This window comes from Spermophilus citellus (assembly GCF_964194105.1).
Source record: "Spermophilus citellus genome assembly, chromosome: 5".
NCBI classification, from domain to species: Eukaryota; Metazoa; Chordata; class Mammalia; order Rodentia; family Sciuridae; genus Spermophilus; species Spermophilus citellus.
The window spans coordinates 53,201,851-53,221,744 of NC_138186.1; the positions used below are offsets into that span (position 1 = coordinate 53,201,851).

Below are 19,894 nucleotides of genomic sequence, written 5' to 3' on the forward strand. Positions count from 1 at the left end.
GGAGGATGTGGCTATCAGAGGGAAGGGCTCTTTCAGGGCCAGCTCAGTCCAGGCTCCACAGATCCAAGTGCCCCTAAATCCAGGGAATCACAGGAAGTCATCAGTGCAAAAACGAATTTGAGGGTGGAACTGCAGAAAGAAAAGTGACCCTGGAACAGTGGTCAGGACAGGGGCAATCACAGGGCTGGAGAAAGGGAACAGCCGACTTCCCTCTGAGGACGCGAGGCCTGACTGCTCTAAGGAAATGGTGCTGCCGAGGCCTGGACTGACTCCCCCCCCACGCCCTCCCCTTCCCACCAGGGAAAGGGGGTGTGGGACCCAAGTCCTGAGGCCTTGGGAGCCTGGAGCACTAGCTGTTTCTGCAGCAGCTGCACAGGCACAGTTCTGTGTCCTGCCAATCAAAGACAACCACATCAAACTTCCCCTGAGTCAACTGTCACCAGACTACTGCAAAAACATCCCAGGGCCTTCCCTGGCGGGGACAACCACCCCATGCTGTGAGGGAAGAATGACCTCAGTGCTAACAAGCCAGGTGTCCAGGAGCAAAGGCAGAGAAGCACTGTGGGAGCACAGCTGGACCGCAAGACACCGTCTGTTTACAGACCCTGGTGCTGGGCAAAACCCAATGGGAAGGGAAGGGAAGGGAAGCTTATCCCCTGTGCTGCAATCATGTGGCCACTGAAACAATCACTCAGCAGGACTTGAAGACAGGCCATCTTCCAAAGGTGCTGAGAGTTAAGGGTTGGCAGGAACACGTTCGGGAAGAGCCGTCTCACTGGCAAAAGGTCTGACACCAGCTGTTGTTCTGGGGGCTCATCTCACCCTGAGACTGATCCCCACCCAGCTTCACACTCCTGCTCCTGGGCGATGCTCCCCCTGCCTGCTGTCCCTCTGTCCACACCAACATGACGGACAGAGAATGACTCTGCTTAGATTTTTTTTTTTTAAATAAGTTTTTTAAGTTGTTGATGAACCTTTATTTTTTTAAGTTGTTGATGAACCTTTTATTTATTTATATGTAGTGCTGAGAACCGAACCCAGTGCCTCACATGCTAGGCAAGCTACAATCCCAGCCAGACTCTGCTTAGATTTTTAAAGTCACAAAAATAAGAAACTCCCCACAAAACTCCAAATCACCACCAATACATTTATTTGAGGGAGGTGGGGTCAAATCTTACCATGAACTTTTATACTGGGTAGGGCTAGAGACGATGATCTGCCTAACTTTTTCACACTCCCACAACTGCACAGGTAACCGAATCCTGCACATGAGGTGTCACCATTAAACAGACAAGCGTTAGATGAGGGGGACACATTCTGAAGAGTCACATGATTTCCAACTCAGAAAAAGGCGCTGCCCTCGAATCAGAAAAGTAGTGTTGAGAAAACGAAGGCAGAACCTGGCACTGGCCTTCTAGCCTAGGCCCAGTCATGCCCTATTTACAAAGCAGGAGAGACACTCCCAGCCAAGCTGCAGAGTGAGAGCCAGGCTCCCTGGAGGGGTGCAAGTGGGTGGGACCGACTCCATTAGGCTTCCCTCAACCACCCTGGCTCCACAAGCCTTTCTCTGGCTCTGTACAAGGCCGACTCTGGGAAGTCAGGGAATGACGCCTCAACTCCCCACCCCCCCACCCCACCTTCTCCAGGTCTAACAGGTGACCCCACCCACTGGGTGTAGCCCACCCCTGCGTAACCCCACACCTCAAGAGACACATGGCCAATAAGAAAACTGTAGCCCAGCCGGGCTGGGGTACACCTAGGTGTCGCTGGGCTGCAGTCTCCCTACAGGTATCCCGAAATGATCGGCCTCACCCGAGGGCCAGGCTGAGACTAGGAGTTTGGTCAGGGGGTTTAGGTTACTCCAGGGCAAAACACGATCCTGATGACACCCGGCGGAAAAGCAGGCTGGAGCCGCGGAAGAGCTGGCCCTGGAAGGGAGGGAACGTGACCGTGAGACAAGGAGCTTCCCCATGGCCTCAGAGAAGAGGCACCACGGCTCTGAGGCCCCAGTGCAGGCAGAGGATCAGGTCTGCATTCTGGGAGGACAAGGTCAGCCTGCCTGTGCTGAGGAGCGAGCAGGCCACCTCATGCCTGGGAGTGCCCAGTGTCTCTGGGCCTCCTCAGAAGGAACTCCCAAGAGGAGGCTGGTACTCTTCTGGCCTCAGAGCCCAAGGGAACTGAGCCTCAAGGGAGGAGTACGATGGAGACCGACTGTAGTGCAGGACCGGCTCATGGTCCCCCTCCCTCTCTCCACCCTCTTCTCACCCAGAAGCCAGCCAGCACCCTGCTCTCCCCAGGCCAAGGCCACATTTACCGTGGGACAAACCAAGGCTGAAAGAAGGCAGGTCTGCCCTTGCCTAGAAGCCTGGTCCCTGACCGCTGGGTCCGGGAGCACCAGTCGGCAGGAGGCAGCTTCAGCACAACACCCCAGAACCCAGGCCTGCCTCCCGTCTAGAGAAGGGGACCTCCCGCATGCCATGTCCCAACACTGGTTCAGCTACCGTGGTCTCGGGCCTCACATTTTCAGCCCAGGTGCCTTGAAGGACAAGTGCTGAGGCTTAACTACCCACCCCAGGGGCCAGGACATCCTCATCCTTGCCCTAAGTCTTTAAGAGTCAAGTGAGACGGGACCTTCCGTGGAATTCTTACTTTGTTTGTTGTTCTTACGGCACAGGGGCTCACTGTGCTGCCCAGGCTGGCCTCAAACTCCTGGGTGCTTCTACCTTGGCCTCCAGGGACCAGGACGATGGCCGTATGACACCACACACAGCTCTGATGTGTGACTTTTTAATGAATCCAAACTGAGCCACCTCAAAGCCTTTCTTAAATTAGGTGAAGTGCAAATTTAACTTAAAAGCCTTAAACCAAGTGTCTGTATTTTCTCTATTCACCGTACTCAGGGGAGATCCATGAGACCCCTTAGCCGCCCCTACAACGAAGAGCCCACAAAACCATTCAGGGGACAGTTGTGGCAAAGAATGGGAAACGCCTCCAGCTTCCCGGGCTCACTCACCTGCACACTCAGGTACTTCCAGCAATGAATCCAGGATTTGAACACTGGGGAGTAGGGGGGGAGCCCAGCCTGCAGCCTGTGGGAAGGACAGTGTGTGAGAGCCAGAGGACAGAGGGAGGAGGTCAGCTACACCCTCAAGAAAACAGCCTTGGGCTGCCACCTGCCGACATCCAGAAATCAGGTTTACCCCACAGAGCGCTGGTGGATCCAGGGGAACTGTGTACATGGGCAGGTGGGAGGGGGCAGAGAGCCAGGAAGGCCCGGCTGGGGAAGCCCGCAGTCGGCAGGGCCGCAGAGGGCTGCACACCTACCCGCAATTGTTCACAGCCATGAGGTCTCCGACCAGCAGGAAGGGGTAGGTCAGCATGCTCACTGCGATCTGAAACCCAGAGAGACCTGAGAGCAGGCGGTCTGCCCAGCCCAGCCCTGCACACGCTGCGCAGCACCTTGCACTAAGACCCGCCTCCCCGTCCCAAAGCTGCCTGAGCCCCACCCCGCCCACAGGGAAGACCAGGGCAGCTGGACTTACCCCCATCACAAACTTGGTGTAGCTCCGGATGGCCAGGGCCTGGCTGAACTGAGGAGACAGAAAGGGAGTGCGGTTTGCCTCGGACAGCTCAGGATGCAGACTTCAGCCCTGCAGACCCCGCCTCGCCCTCCACACCCTGACACACCCACGCTGCACAGGCTGCCTCCCTCTCAGGGCCCACTGTGTCCATGGCCTAGAAAGGCCACAGAAGACCTGAGGCAGAGGTGCAGGAACTGGGCTGAGGACTCCAATGAAGGAGATGGGAGCGTAGGGTCACCTGCTGCTGGCTTGTGTGACATCATGAGTCAGCTCCCAGGACATACCTGCCTATACCTGCCTGGCTGCGTCCAGGGCCTGGGCTAGTCAGGGCTCACTAAGTGAACCAAAAGACGGAAGCCTGGCCCTGGGCCTAAGGAGAGGAAAGACTCAGGCGGCTGCTACCTCCACCTCACCAGGGCGAAGCCAAGAGCCCCACTCCTAAAACTCTGCCCTGGGAATAAGCTAACAAGGAAAGTCACTGCCCATCCCCCGGCTTCCTGTGGAGTAGCCATCCCACCAGGGGATTCCCTGACCTGGGCAGAGATTGCCCAGCCCTCTGCCTGGGCGGCTCAGCAGGTCGGCAGCCCCACCTGAGCCTGGAAGCCCACACAGAAGATCCCCTACATGCAGCATCTGACTCTGCTGCTGCTGCTGAAGTGCAAGCAGCTGCCCAGCTGGACCAGAGAAGCCAGTCCGAAGCCTCCACCAAGATACCCAGCTGCCCCCGGGCTTCTCTGCATAGGACAGCAGCAGTGCACCACCCACAAGGTCCCCAAGGAAGGGCAGAGCTGCAGGCATGTGGGACGGGGGTCTTCATGGAGCTTATACTGAGAGGCCAGTTAAGACTCACCCAAGTTCAAGGGCCAGCCAGCCTTGCTATGGGAGCAGAGCTCTCATCTGGGGCCACAGACCTGTGCCCAACACCCCCCACCCCCAGCCCATACTGGGCCCACACAGCCCTGCGACCTTGCCCCTCCCCGACCAGGCTGATTCTGGCAGGCGGGTCCCCAGGTCCCTCACAATCCTCCTGGGCTTGGCTGTCCCTACAGCTCCACAAAGAAACCACATTGCCTAGGAGATGAGGGATTAAGCCACTAGGAGTTCCAGCCCCTCACAGCTCTCTAACCCTTGCCTTAGTCCAACAGAACCCATATCAGGCGCCCAGAGCCTTTCCTCACCAAGCGCCCTGCAGAGGGACCAACGCTCTCACACCTGACCCGACCTGCAGAGGCCTGTGTGCACCAGGCTGGGAGAGCCCTGCCAACAACATGGGGGAGCCTCCCGCCCGGCTACAGAGGTCACCAGAGAATCCCGGGGAAAGCACCCTCAGTTTAGCAAAGGGAAGGACCCTGGCCCAGTCTTGTTCCAGCCCAGTGACTTTGGAGCGCTCATTTAACCGCTGGGCCTCAATTTCCACTATCGGTGTCATCCACCTGTCCTGTTTCCTTGACAATCAAGGCTGGAGGACCAAAGGTCGTAACCTTCACAGAGGACTTTGAAAGCATAAAATAAGAAGCAAAATCTTCTGATTTCAGAGTCCTGGTTGAGCCTCTGCCCAAAGCACCCTGAGGAACACTGGAATGGTAAAGCTGCCCAGGACAACGGCCCTCCCAAGTCTGGGTACCAATCTAACATTCCATCTTTCCCCAGGCAAAGCCGAGACACCAGGACTTCTAGGGGCCTGTCACCCTCAGGGCAAGGGAATTCCAGAGTCCTGGACCTGTCTCAGACCCTGGGAGTCAGGAGTACATGGAGGTAAAGAAGGACAAGTCCTTGTTCCAACCAACCTGGGAACCTGGATTCTGGTCGTTTCCCAGCCCCCCTGGGGTGTCACTCACGCTGTCATCCACCAGGTAGGCATTGATGAAGTGGGCCAGCAGGTTACAGCCCCACAAGAAAACCACATCGCCCAGGAGATGAGGGATTAAGCCACTAAAAAAACAAGGTGAGCAAAGTGAGGGGGGAGCGAGGGGCGAGGTCCTGGGGCTTCACACCCAGGAAGCAGGGAGGAGGTTCCAAGCTCAACATTTTAGCACCCCCAAGAGCAAAGCCTCGGAAGGAGAACCCACAGGCCCCTGTGAGCCAGCAGCAGCCCACCAGAAAGGCCGGGGTCCTCGTCCCTGAGGTGTTATAGGCCACTTCTAATGCCACAGACTGTTAGTGGTCTCACAAAGCAGTTTTTAAACCACAGAAGCCAGGCATCAAGATTTGAGAGTTGCACATCTCAGATTTTCAAGTGCAGATGATGAAAGTATCCACATGTTGGCAGCTTTCTCCTGGCCTTCTCACCAACCGTGTTCAGTATACCTCTTCACCCCTAGAACGTTTCACTGGCAGCATCCCATGCAAATGTTTCCAAGGAGGCCACCTCATAGACCGACTCATAACGTGACGACCTTAATGGCAAAAAGCTCCAAAGAGCCCACAGGGAAGGCTCCCGAAGGCAGTGCTGAGGGCGCTAAGCCCACAAGTGCCACTTGGGTCTTTGTAGGGTGTTTTGTTTCCTTCTGCAGCACTGGGGATGCGGTTCAGGGGTGTCGACTATGAGCCACAACCCAGCTTTACAATTTTTCCGTTTTAAGACAGAGTCTCGCTAAGCTGCCCAGGTGACCTGAACCTTGGAGCCTCCTGCCTCGGCTTCCCAAGTGTGTGCCACCGTGCCCGGAGGCCACTTCTGCTCTCCACACTACGCTTATTTGCTTATAGAGGAACAGAGTGCCTCGGGAGGTGCTCCAGGGGAACGGCTGTCTCTTGGGAAGGGAAGCAGAGTCATTTCTGAATTTTTAAAAAGTCTAACTAATATTTGGAAAGCTCAAAAGAATGTACGGTAACACATGTATGAGGACTAGCAGTCAAAGGATTCTTTTGTGATGCGATTCCTAACGGGGCGTCCCTGCCCGTGCTCAGGTGACCATGCACCGGAGCTCTGGGACCTGTAACAAATGGGTACTGCCTACTCCAAACCCCCGGGGAGAAGGAACCCAAGGGCTGGCGTGAAAACGCCAGAGGTGGTGACACAGTGTTTCAAGGCTTAAAGTACCAAGTACACAGGCGAACACGTACTCACATACTTATACACGTGTGTGCATGTATGTGTGAATGTGCGGGTGTGTACATCAGCGCGTCTCAGCCTCGGCGCTGTTGCATTTGGAGCCGAGTGACGCTTTGCTGTGTGCTGCTTCCATGCTGCAGGACACCCAGCAGCACCCTGGTCCCTCTCCACTAGGTGCTGGGTCTGACAATGAGATGACTCCGAGAACCCTGATGACAGCCACATGTGCTACATGTATGCACACAGACACACACCCTCTCACAGGAACCCCTTGGCTAAAGAAATGCTATAAATAAAACCCTTGGAAAGGGTTGGAAAACCGTAATATGAGACATTATATTAATATACTATAACCATAGAATATCATTAATATATGATAATATCACATAAGTAAAAAATATACTAACAACACGGGACCCAATACTAGTACCCTATACATGGAACAGCTGTGTCACCACCTAGATCTGGAAAAGGAAGACAAAACACATACTTGTCAAGCCTGGCTTCTGAGTTCTGTTTGTGACTTTTTTTTTTTTTTTGGGGGGGGAGGTGCTGAGGATGGAACCCAGGGTACTCCATCACTGAGCTACATCCCCAGTCCCCTTTATTTTACTTTGAGACAGGGTCTCTCTGAGTTGCCTGGCTGGCCCAAGCCTCCCGAGGGGCGCTCTGGTGGGCGCGGCTTGGACTTTCTGAACAGCCCTCTCGGCAGGTGAGTAAGGAGACAACCGAGCGCAGGAGGTCGGTGGCCGTCAGGACATCATGTGCCCTCCCAGAGACGAAGCCCCTTGGGCCCCAGCCAATGGCTGCTCTTAGAAACAGAACCAGAAGGGTCAGATTTTCTGACTTTTCAAGAGAAACCAGAAACACGAACTGATTTGCCAGGACAGACACTACTGGCTAGAGTTGGCCTGTGGCTCTCAGCACTCGACCCTCAGTCCAAGTCACAGGGTTTCAGGCACTCCTGGAGTGAAGCCAAGAACTACAGGTGCCGTGGCTCGTGAAGACCGGTGCCAACGCCCACTGCAGCCCCCGGGGTGAATGGCCAGGGCCTCGCAGGGCCACTCAGCTCAATCTCCCCTGTGCGCTGGGTAACAGTCCCTGTTTGTTTGTGGTGCTACAGATTGAACCCCGAGCCTGGCGCGCTCCGAGCCACCCCCCAGCCCTACTCCATTTTTATGTAAACTGTGACCTGAAAAGGGCCGAACAGCTTGGTCCTGATGCTCTATGGCCCAGACCAGAGCTGGGCCGCAGCTGGTCGGACTCGGGCAGAGCCTCGTGGTTAGTGTGAGGGGGCAGCTGTGGCCTGGGAGGCCGGGAACACACGTGTTAGCTGAGCCATGGCCATGGCCGGTTACAGGGTGGATAAACTCACGTACACAAAGAATCCCAGCAGGCCCTCCTCTTTGAAAATCTTCCCAATGGAGCTCAGCACACCACTGTGAAGAAGGCAAAATAGGAATACAAGGTCACCTGGTCACTTAGCAGCAGCCCACCCCACCAGTCCCCCCAAATCCAGCCAGCCCTAACCTAGATGGGGAGGAAGAACCCAAGAAGAGAATCGACCCAAGAAGAGAATCGTCGAGAACTCTGGTCTGGGGCGGTTTGGTTTACACAGTCGTGAGGACGGAGGAAACCAACACACCCCAGGGGCACGGGACCTTGCAGTCCTCTCCTGCCACGTTCCCTGGGATCTGATTCAGGAATGAAACCCTCACCGGGGACACTGCAGCATCAGCAGCAGGCCCTCTCCCACCTGGCCCTGGTACTTATCTCTGGTCACACAACCTCCTGGCAGAGAGCCTGCAGGCCACCTGACAGGCACAGCAGGGAAGGGGTGGTGAGCAGAGGGGGTCACCTCAGAGTAAGAGGAACCAGAGCCTTGAAATGGGACCCCGGACCAGCCTAGGAAAAGCCATCTGGCCCTCCATGGAAGGCGCCTGGGCACTAGTGTCTACTGAAGACCAGAGGACAGGCTGTGGCATCTTGCATGTGAAATGCAAAGAAGGTTCAAAAACCTCCTCTGTGACTTGTAGCTAGAATGTCAGCTGGCTCTCCTGAATGGCAGCTATGAAGGAAAAGTACAGGAAAAAGGAGCAGGTGCAGAAGACGGCGGGAGAAGCCCCGGCCAGCACACGTCCCACCAGGCCCCACCAGGCCCCACCAGCCTTCTCAAACAGGCTGCCACTGGAATTCTGAGACAAGTTGTCCTCTCTGGTGCCATTTCCCACCCTCACCTTTTAATCTGGGAACAGGCCAGTTCTCACTAGTGAACCCAAGATGAGGGGACACAGCAAGCAGGCTTTATGGGGTAATGGCCCATGGGATAGCTGCACAGAACAAGTGACCCAGGGAAATGAGATTCAGAGGGAGGCAACCCAGAAGTGTCTATGGGCCACAAGCTTCCAGGACCTGTACCCTGTGGGGCACCTCCAAGGGGCAGAGAGGGCAGCAGTCCTGCAGGGAAGACGGTGTGGGTACAGGTGCCACCCATGCCCACATCCAGGGAAACTTCTAACACACAATTAGTGGATGAGTCCCAAGCTTCTCAGGACTGTGAAAAGAGCTGCGAGCCAGGCTGTAAACAACCGGAGAAACCTTTAGGGCATCAACTGAAGAGTCCAGAAGGAAACCCTGGGTCAGTCCTAAGCGGCAGAATCAGTGCTGGTCCTGAACACCTGTCCAAGCAGAATCCACTGCCCAGCACCGAGGCCCGTCTAGCACAACCCCCGGGAAGAGAAAGAGAAGAAAATGGCCAGTGACACAGACCACAGATGCCACTGCCACAACCTTCTAAAGTGATGCAGTGGGCTGAACTAGGGCACAGAAATGGACCAGAAAAGGTGTAGCACTGACCCCAGCATGGCTTATGCTGGGTGACTCTGAAGGGTCACAGGGCCACTGCAGCCAAGAGAAATTACCCACCTGTATTTGGCCTCCCGTCCCACAAACTGGACCATGCAGCGCATTGAGATGACTGAGGAAAGAGCAAAGGCACACAGGTGACTTGGTGGGCCAAAGCCCATGACACCCTAGCCACATGGTATCCAATATTGAGTGATCACTGCACAATGTGGCCGAAGTCAGAGTGCAGGAGAGGAGAGCCTGAGGCTCTGGGACCACAGCATCCCATTTCTTCTTCCTGCCATTGCAAAGGACTCTTGGCCAATCTCTCCTTAGTGGGTTCCAGTGGGAACTCCTACCCCCACCACTTCCCAGCCATGCCACCACTGCCTGCCTACAGCACACAAGGTGCCGTGCCACCCCCCTACTTGGGGATAGATGCAGTCCCTCAGGGCGGCTCACCATGCAGGGGGTGGGCCAGCATGCGGGACACGCACTGCATCATCATCTCGTAGGACGTCTGGAAGAGAGAGGTGGGGGACTCCATCAGGCCTGTCTCTGGGACTGGCACTCGTGGGGAGCTGTCCTTCTGGGGGAAGACTGGGGGACCCACGGACCTCACATGGGGCACTCCACTTCCCAGGAGAGCTGCCTGGTCCCCAGTGAGGCCCAATGGCAGCTGGGAAAGCTTTCCAAAATTCCCCAGGTCCCAGCAAGGGCTCCTGCATGCCATGCACCAGGCACACACAGGGCCAGCTGTTCCTCTTTAAGAACCCACCCACCCCAGGATGAGGCACAGCAGACACCCCTCCACCCACCCCCTCCACCCCCACACCCACCTCCTTCACTACTTTCTTCAGGGAGGTCTTCATGTCATCCTTATTGGAAACCTGCTCAATCTCATCGGGAGGGAAAACCTGACACACAAAAGAGGGACAAAAGCAAGGTACAGTCATGCCTCCTCGGCCTCTTAAGGGATGCAGATGGCAGAAACCAGCCCCTGATATTTCCTCTACAGGGGCTGCTAGCTGGGCCACCCCAGGGGGCAGGATGAAAGCAGCCACTGTCACAGATGTAGGAAAGTAGGATCGTGGGGCAGGAAGCCTCCAAATCACACGACCAAGGGTCTGACCGCCAGGGTCTGGAGCCCAGCCATGGCTCTTGGGTCCAGAAGGGGGGAGCAGGACCAGGGCACACGGGCTGGGGGCAACTCCAGGCAACCGCTCCTGGCTTCGCCCCGGATTCACCTTCTTCATGCTGCCCCGAGTCACAGTGGAGAGGGCGTTGGACATCAAGCGGGGGCTCAGGCCCCGGAACAGCCCGATCTTTCCGTCCACTTGCACAATGTACTTGGCTATAAGAAAGCAGAGGGAATAGTGTCACGTCCAGCCCAGGAGCACCCACTCCTGGGCACACATTCCCAGACTAGCTGTGGCTTGTCCCTCAAGTCCCTGCCTACTCCAGCATGCAGGGAGCCTCCAGCCAGGGCCTGCAAGTAGTCGGGTTCCATTCCCAAATGTCTGGCCTGTTTCTTTTTGCAAAACCTTCGCAATGTACTTTAGACAAACAAGCTCACACACTTTGCGTTTTCTTTTTGGTTTGAGAACTACTTGGCAAACTCAGCTGTGATTTCTCAGTGTAGTGACCTAAGAGCTGCAACCCAAAACCAATTTCTGTTGCTTATAAAATGTTTTTCTTGGGGAAAAGAAAAATAAAAAAAAAAAAGAAAGAAAGAAAAATGATGATGTTCGTAACCTAAGGAGGAAAAAGTGGAAGAGGAAGGGCACTAAGAAGACAGGCCTAAACACCTGCTCCCGTGCTGCACCCTGGACACCACCTGGCACTCGCCGGTAGAGGAGTGATTGAAGCAGAACACACACAGATGATGCTAGGAAGCCCCTGGGTGGTCAGTGAGCTGAGCCTGTGGGGGCCATGTTTTGCTAGGCCTCTCCTTTTACAGAGATTCGTTTCATTGTTTTATTTTACATCAACTTTTTACTTTTTTTTTCAACTTTTTAAACATGTTCAAAAAAGCCATGTATTTTTATAAACCCTCGACCCTGGAAGCTAGCAGAATGTTCTCGCAGCCAATCAGCTCCCCTTTCAGACCCACGCATTAGCTCTCTAGCACCGCACAGAGGCGGTGACGAGCAAGTGCACCTTCTCCTCAGCAAGGTCTGCCAGCATGGGGACTGGATGTCACAGTGGGAAAGGGCTTCCACCGGCTTTCCAGAGCACCTGTCACCTGCACAAATGGATTTCTGAGATGGGAGTGAGCTGGAAAGAGGAGCGGGAGGAGGGAAGGGATGGGTCATGGGGCCAGTGCCCTACAGCACAGAGGGGAGAGCCCCACCAGCCTCATTTTACCTGATTTGCCCACGGGTGAGAGGAGCGAGGAGCTGTACCTCCCCACTCCAAAGATGAATCACGGAGAGAGGGAAAAGTGCACAAACTGTGTGGGAGGCCCTCATGGACTGGCCAGGGCCCTGTACTCCAGAGCCAGGAAACCTTCTAAGAAATTTTTCCTTTTACACAGAGAATGTCAGGACAGCTGTGCTGGTCACCAGGACACGGCAGAGCAGGAGAAACTGGCCACACATTTCTGGACATACCTGATCTCCCAACTGAGAGCAAACGTGGTGTCCAGAAGTACCCAACAGACACCTGCTCACATCTGGACTAAAGGGACATTTATATCAACAGGTGGGGTGCCTCGGAACTCTCACATCTTTGCAAAGAGCCACTAAGATGGAGGCCAAGACTGCTCTACCTGGAGTTGAGTCCTTTGTAATGGCTATGTGACCTGAATGGAGTCATGACGTGGGATGTGGTGTCAGCCCCTCAGAACAGCCAACACGTGGAGGCAGACCCGAGAAAGCTGATGAAGTGCGATCCCAGCACACTGGCCCCACAGAAAGGTGGGACCGCCTTCCTCCTCCGGTGACCTACCCTCCCCCTGACATTTTTAAAATAAAAATAAACACAAATACATTTTCCCATAAAATGACACATTCTGCCTGGCTCTAGCTTTTCAATGGACAAGCAGGGGTAAAAATGGAAAAGAAAAATGATTCTGACAGCAGTTAGTGTGTGAAATAAAACAAACAAAAAAGTGACCCAGAGGCCAAGCCCCAGGTTACTCAGCAGCAGGAAGATTTTCAGAAAACATTATGGACCAAACAGGCAGGAAGAGCAGAGGTGGGAGACATTTGGATTAGTCTCGAGTGGAATTCTGGCCACGAACAAGGAGAGAAGGGCACATTTAAAGCAAGTGCCATCACAGTCACCCAGCAATAGGGGGGACTGGGAAAGGAACAGCTATGATGGACTTAAAAAGGCCCTGGACGGCTGACACCTTGGGCCAGCAGGAGCAGTATGACAGCAGGTGACATCTCGGTGGACAGACCTCCAGCAGGGCAGCTAGGAAGGGACTTGAGGGCTGAGGCACAAAGTGGTGTGGCCAAGCTCAGGGACACCCGGGGCAGAGCCGTGACTCTTCACAGTTCTGTAACCAGTGGCGAGAGGCGCCAGAGTGACGGGCACTTGTCTCAGGAATGCTGGGGAGCAGGACAGCCAGTTGTCATGAAATAAAGGAGCTCAGGAGGCCACTGTCAGGCCTCCTGCTGGGACAGAAAAGTAGGAAAGCTGCTCAGAAAGAAAACTCATGCCCGCCCTGCTCCTGGCAGAACTGGCTGGCAGAGGTTGACAGGGACTAGCGTCCCGGCCTGGCCCTTGGCTCAGGCATCTGTCTGTCCTGCTGACTGCGCTGGCGGCTGGCAGATGTGAGCAGAGGAGGTGGACCAAGGCCATAGTGCTCACCTGCTCCTGCCTGACACCCTGCCGTGTCTGGCAACTCTCAGGTTCCCTTCTTAGCGCCAGCACCAACTGTGGGTGCCAGGCGGCCTGGCAGGTGCCCCAGGCCCTACTGATGATCTCTCTTCTGTTGACATGGGCTTCCTGGCCTGGGCACCATACTCACCATAGGTGAAGAAGCTTGGCAGGTAAAGGACCTTCCTCCCCAGCACATTGGTCCCAAGCGTGGGGGGCATCGGCTCATGCCCCACCTTCAATATTAAGAGAGAAAAAGCAAAGTTCTTCTGGTGATTCCGGCTCACTGCATGCCCTCTTTCCCACGCCTAATTCCTCTAACGCTGCTCCTATCTCCCACTCACACACCCCAGAGAGCTCACCTGCGTTGACCGCCATCGGCATCACATACTCTCCCAGCCTCAGCAGCATCTAGTCCTGGCTACTACCCTGACCACAATGCCCACCCCATCCGGGCCCCAGCATCCTGACCCTCAAAGCCCAGGATTCCCAGTGCAGAAACGCCCCTTTTAAAGTACTTCAAAGTCCATTCTCATCTGAGGAGAAATCTCAGTTAATTTTAATCTCCAGGTAAAAACTTCATTTTCCAATTGCACTCCCAACTGTGCCAGCGCTAAAACACGCCACACCTGAGTCTCAGTCCCACACTTCAGACAGCTCAGCTCTGTCACCCGGTCCTAAGTTCCCCCCACCTTCCCATCTCTTACCAAGCCTACTGCAGACACCTCCACGGGCTGCCCTTCCATTTCCAGCTTTAGCAAACTTCCTTCGAATCCTACTCTTCCTCAAACCCATCCTCAACTGTCCTGTAACCTCTATTGTCCCATATCCCTGTGACAAACTGACTGCCCTGGGCTCCACAGGCTACTGTCATTCTTGCTGCACAGAATCCAATTATAACCAAAGTATCTGTCATGCCGTCCACACCCCGAGACTCTGCTGGGGTGGGGGGCATTTGTTATCTGCCCGTTCATGGGCAGAGACTCTCTAATCCAGGCGGAAGGCAAGGTACAAAGGAGACTTGTGCCCAGGTGGGGAGTGAGAAGGCCTGCCTTCCCTTGGCAGGGCCAGGACACCAGCCCAGAGGACCAGCGCGACAGAAGCAGCGCCTTGCAGATTGCACAGGGAGGGATTGGAGCCAGCAGGTCAGGAGGCCCTGCCTCGAAAGCTGTGGCAGGTGTGCTCCAGCCCAGGTTAGCCAGTGTCTTTGAAAGTTCAGGTTGTCCCTTCTGAATGTGATTCTGAGACATGACAGATCACTGATTATAAATCTTAAGCCCCCCCACCCCCATTATGGGCACTGTCTTAAAAACAAAACGAAACCCACATTCCAGCCCAGGGGACAGACGAGGCTAGAGGCAGCCCTGCCCTGCTAGACATTTTCCCTTCTGGGTGAACCCGAGGGTTTGGAATTTAAGTTTAGATTTTGTCTTTAAATGCAGGTGATGCTCTTTATACACTCAGCTACTGCTCTGTGCTGTCTTAGTCTAGCCACTATCATTTGGGAGTCCCTTTGATTCCAACTTTACACTTAAGTTTGTGTCCCTCCACCCCACATCCCCATGGCTTTCAAATCTGTTGGGTCTATATCTTAAACTACTCAGGATACCAAAAACACACTGTCTCTCCTGCTCATTCCTCTCACCTGCAGGTTTTAATTATCTGTTCCCAAGTCACTGCATGCCTAAATCTGTTAATCCAGTCCTAACCACAGCCTACACTGTGGTCCTGTATCAGATACTCGAAGAGCCAGTCAGCCATCTTTAAACCCCCAAAGCCCCAATCTTGACACTAAGCATTCATTTAATCTATTTCCTGCTCTCCCAAATAGTAATCTGATCTACCTTTTTGCAAAATTTTCTTCTTTTTGGTACCAGGAACTGAACCCAGAAGCACTTAGCCATTGAGCCACATCCCCATCCCTCTTTGAGACAGGGTCTCACTAGGTTGCTTACAGCCTCACTAAATTGCTGAGACTGGCTTCAAATCTGCAGTCCTCCTGCCTCAGGCTTCCAAACAGCTGGGATTCAGGTGTGTGCCATCAAGCAGAGGCTTTTTGCAAGATTCTACTCTGATTCCCAATCTATACCCACTGAGATCAGATCCCGAAGTATGTTACACCTAGCACCAACTGCCACCCTAACTAGGCCCACCCATCTTACACACCCACCATCTACTTCTTCTCACCCTTCGGGCTCCCCCATTCCCCAATTCTTTTTCAAACCACCCTATTTCAATTTTCTTTTCAAACCTGTACACCAAATCACTAACTCCACCACTGCCCAAATGAAACCACTTCCATTTCTCTCACATGAGACACCCATTCCTTACATCCCAGCAGCTTGCACCCCAAAGACTCTACCACCTGCCACTCTAAAATTCCAGCCCTCATTCAATCTCACTCCACTGGCTCTGGCTCCCAGCACCAGTTTCTCTCCCAAGCCTGCAATCTCTATTGCTGTAAATACTAATCTTATAAGTAAAGAAGTCCTCACTCCCAAATCATAACCAAATGCCCACCAGTCTCAGTGTCCACTGCCCCCTCAGCCATTTCTTTGGTACTGGGGATTGAACCCAGGAGCACTTAACCACTGAGCCACATCCCCAGTCCTTTTTATTTTTTATTTTGAGAAAGGGTCTTGCTAAGTTGCTTAGGACCTCGCTAAATTGTTGAGGCTGGCTTTGAATTTGTGGCCCTCCTGCCTCAGCCTGCAGAGCTGCTGGGATTTCTGGCATGAGCCATTTTGTCCAGCCCCCTCAGCCGTTTCTAAACCTCAGTCACAATTAGTTACTCCTGATTAGATGTCCTCATTCCTTGTCATATTTCTGGGCACACCCAAATGTATTACCCCCATTCCCTGGATTTCAATTATGCCCCCCACCCCCTGACACTGGGGATTGAACCCAGGATGCTCTACCACGGAGCTACATCCACTGTCTTTATTTTTTATTTTGAGACAAGGTCTTGCTAAATTGCTAGGCTTGGCCTCAAACTCAGTAACCCTCCTGCCTCAGTGCTCTAAGTTATGGGGATTTCAATTACTCTCATTCATAGACCTTCTCTTTTCAATGGCATTTGACATTCACTCAGTTCAATCTCAGGGATGGTAAAATCTGACACCCATTTGCATTAAATCAAACCTCAAATCTCTGTTTTGTCTCCATCTCAATTTTTATCTCCAACCCTCTGCTTGCCCTTCTGAATTGGAAAATTCTAGCCTACATCTTCAGATACCACTTTAGGCTTGGACCACGCCCATCAAAATTGTGCCTGTCTCAGTCACACCCCCCCCACACACACCTCTTTCAAACTGGACCTTTCCCTTTCTCAAGCAGCCCTTTCATCATTACTGCATTGCTGGCGGCCACCAAACATGTCCAGTGTCTAAGCATCCCTGGAGTCCAGAGACTTTGCTACCTGGGTATCAACTTTGGCCAACCCCTACCTATCTTGCCTTGTCTCCACTGCGCCTTTTGCCAAATTCCAGTACTCCCAGACCCCTTTGGCCTGTCTCCGCAGTTACGGCCTGCGATTCCATTTTCTCCTACAAATGCGTCATCCCCTTCCCTCTAAAAGACTCCTCCTGCTGCCCTCTCCAAACACATCACCGCGGCTCCCCCAGTGCAGAGCCCTATCTGTTCCCCTCCCCCCCAACGCGTCACCCGGTCTCCTCCTCCCACCAAATCTGTCGTCGCCATCAAATCCAGAGCCCCTATCTCCTGTAAACCGATAGCTCTCCCCTGCTGAATTCTTTACCTTCGAACTTAATCCAAAACCTACGTCTCCCCTTCCCCCAAGTCCCATGCCCTTATTTCCCTCCTAAATTTGTGGTCCGGCGCCCACTCCTTTGTTCCCCAAAGCCTCCTTTAAATCTATCTTTGTAAATTCAGTCCTCGTTGTCTTCCACCCCAAATGCGCTCCTTGGCCCCCAACCCTTCCCCTACCCACTCACCCAAACTTCTCGCCCCTCCCCCAATTCTGTTGCTTCTTCCTTCACCCCGAATCCGATGTCGTTCTCTATTCCAAACCCATCACTTCAATTCTTTAACCTTCTAAACCCGTCCCTCCATCCCGTCGCCTCCTCCTCTATTACCTGCTCCCCTGCACCCCGGTCCCCAGTTCCTTGCTCGCCCAAATGTATCGTTCAGACTCCTTCACCCCTTTTCTTGCACCCCCAAACCCGACTCCTGCCGACCCAAGCCCTCACCGCTTGCCTCCTCTCCCACCCCTTTTCCGGAAAACCCACGGTCCACACTCCTCCCCAAATCCGTCGCCATTGACCCTCCCGCTCCACTCCTTCTCCAGGTCCCGGCCTGTCACCTTCACAACAGCTTTCCATCTCCTTGCTGCGCCTTTGCCCACTCACCTGGATTAGCAGCTTCACATACAGCAGCGGGTGGCTAAGCGCCGTCACACCCGCGCCCAGCGCCACGAAAAGAGCCTCGGTGGTCGGGGCGTTGTCCCCAGAGCCCAGACCCCCGGACGCGCCGTCCATCCTGCGGGCGGAGGGCTGCGCTGCAGGCCGAGGATGGCGCGGGTGTGCGCGGTGCGCGGGCGGCGGATCCCGAGCCCGGGCCTCGACCCCCGCCGCCGCTCCGCCGCGAGCTCCAGCTCCAGCTCCTGCTCCCGCCATCCCCGCGGCACCGCCGCGAGCCCCGGGCGCCACTTCCGGGTCCAAAGCCCCCATGGCGCCGGGAGGCTAGGTCACTCCCCGTCACGTGGCGTTGAGAACCACGCCCCTCGCGGGCGTCGGAGGCGGGGCCGGGCCGCACCACTCGCAGCCGCGGGGGAGCGCTGGAGTGCGGCGCCGTGGTGGGGCCTGCCGGACGTGGCCTCTGGTGGTTGGGGTTGCGGCCTCGCCGAAAGCTGGACCGAGGACTTGGAGTCAGTGGTCTCAGGCAGCCGGGGCTGCAGGTTTGGGAGCCGCGAAGGCCGCGGCAGGCCCGGGCGCTCCCCTGGGAGCCCCAGAAGACGACGTGGGCGGGGCTCAGCCGCTCTGGCATCCAGACGCCCCCAATATGGCCTGAGGCACTTTCAAGCCCCCTCCCGGGCTTCGGGAGTTTTCTCTGCAGTTCTGGGCCCGCCCCTTTGCGGCCCACATCCTGGTCGCTGCGGCCTTCGCAGGGTTGGGGTGACAGCGGTGGGAGACCCAGGCCTCCTGCCGCAGGCAGAGCCCCCCCGGTGGGCTACAGCAGCCCTTCTTACCCCTCCCATGTCCCATTTGCCAGGAGTGACCTCCCGCCAGGTCACAGCCAGAAGGCCCCCCCACACACCCACACCGGGGTCCACGCTCCCGCTGTGAACCTTTGCACACCCACCCTTAGAGCCCCAGTTACAAAACGTGGTTTGCTCTAAGGTAGTTGAGAAGATCAACTAGTCCGTCCACGTAAGCACACGCAGCCACTGTGCTGCGGGCCCTTAGTGTGCGTCAGGCACTTCTAAGTGCGTTACACCTGTTAAATGGGATCCAACAATCCTGCCAGGAAGATATTTATTTCAGCAAGTGCCCAGTTCCCGTTTGTAACCTCGCCCCACCCCCAACACCCAGACACCAGCACCCTGCTAGTTATGAGGGTGCTCAATAAAAGTCGCTGTTAAACTGATCTTAAAGTCGGCAGGGACAGACTGGGACGGCAGTCCCTTGGCCTGCATTTATGTTGCTGCTTGTACTTCGTGAGAGTTCTTTAGAATAGTCAGACATCTGCCTTCTGATCGCTTTTGACTCCCCTCCAAGCTTACCCTTTAAAAGCCACTCCCAGTCAGCACTCAGGAGGACAAACACTGTATACTTTCCTTGTTGGAAACGTGCGGGTCTCTGTCCCTTCACAGAGGGATCCATCTTCCCTCCCCGATCTGACCTCCTCATCTCAGACTTGCCCCGATGGAATCACTACAATACCTTCCAGCCCTTCCGATTTACCAGGTTTTCTCTTTCAAACCCAACTTTCATTAACCGCCCCCCCACACACACCCTCTCCCAAGAGTGCTTTAAATGATTTCCTTTTGCCTGAATCCCGATTTAGCTTTTTCAGTATGGAAAATCAAGTTCATAGGATAATAGTGAAGCTAGATTTACAGATAGGTAGTTAGGTAAATCGGGTCTAATATCCAGTAAGATAAATAAAATGGAGGCCAGACCATTATAGAGAAAGGAGTCCAGGAAACCAGAGCAGCACTTGGGTAAATTGAAATGTTAATGTCCCCAAGGCCCCAGCCCATCCTAAGGAAATGTTAATGAAGCAGCTGCAGCAAATGAGGTGGTGCTAATCAAAAGCTGCCCCAGGCCCTTCCTGCCCACCTATCTCCCACCTTTTAGGCCTTCCATTCTATCACTAAAAGATAAGGGGAAATAAAAGATCTGAGTGTGGGAAAGCTGAAAAAAGAACTTAGCTATAAAAAAGGAAAGACCTCCCACTTCCACCGATTCTGCCTTTTGGGTCCTCTTCTTCCTCTGGGGAGAAGTCTTTTCTGCTGTCCTTTAATAAAGCTTCTGCTTTCCACTCTCCACTTGCCTCCGCGTGCTTCTCTAATGTTCAAACTTCCACACGTGGGGAAGCAGGACTCGTCACCGATAACCATCGGTATCCA

General features: G+C 54.5%; 1 protein-coding gene across 2 annotated transcripts; it reads right to left on the reverse strand.

The window, feature by feature from the left end:
• Nucleotides 1-1,127: 1,127 nt before the first annotated feature.
• Nucleotides 1,128-18,617, reverse strand: MTCH1 (mitochondrial carrier 1). Of its 2 annotated transcripts, none has more exons than XM_081293778.1 (12): nt 17,673-18,617; nt 13,457-13,541; nt 10,725-10,831; nt 10,317-10,394; nt 9,940-9,997; nt 9,559-9,610; nt 8,013-8,072; nt 5,369-5,513; nt 3,543-3,590; nt 3,325-3,392; nt 3,014-3,089; nt 1,128-1,928 (listed from the first exon to the last, which is right to left on the reverse strand). In XM_081293778.1, exons 1-12 carry the CDS (start codon nt 17,991-17,993, stop codon nt 1,857-1,859), a joined length of 1,170 nt encoding a protein of 389 aa, XP_081149904.1. In that variant the 5' UTR covers nt 17,994-18,617; the 3' UTR covers nt 1,128-1,856. The 2 variants fall into 2 exon arrangements, with proteins under 2 accessions (XP_081149904.1, XP_081149905.1); XM_081293779.1 differs by having other exon boundaries at nt 5,420-5,513; nt 17,673-18,616.
• Nucleotides 18,618-19,894: the final 1,277 nt, after the last annotated feature.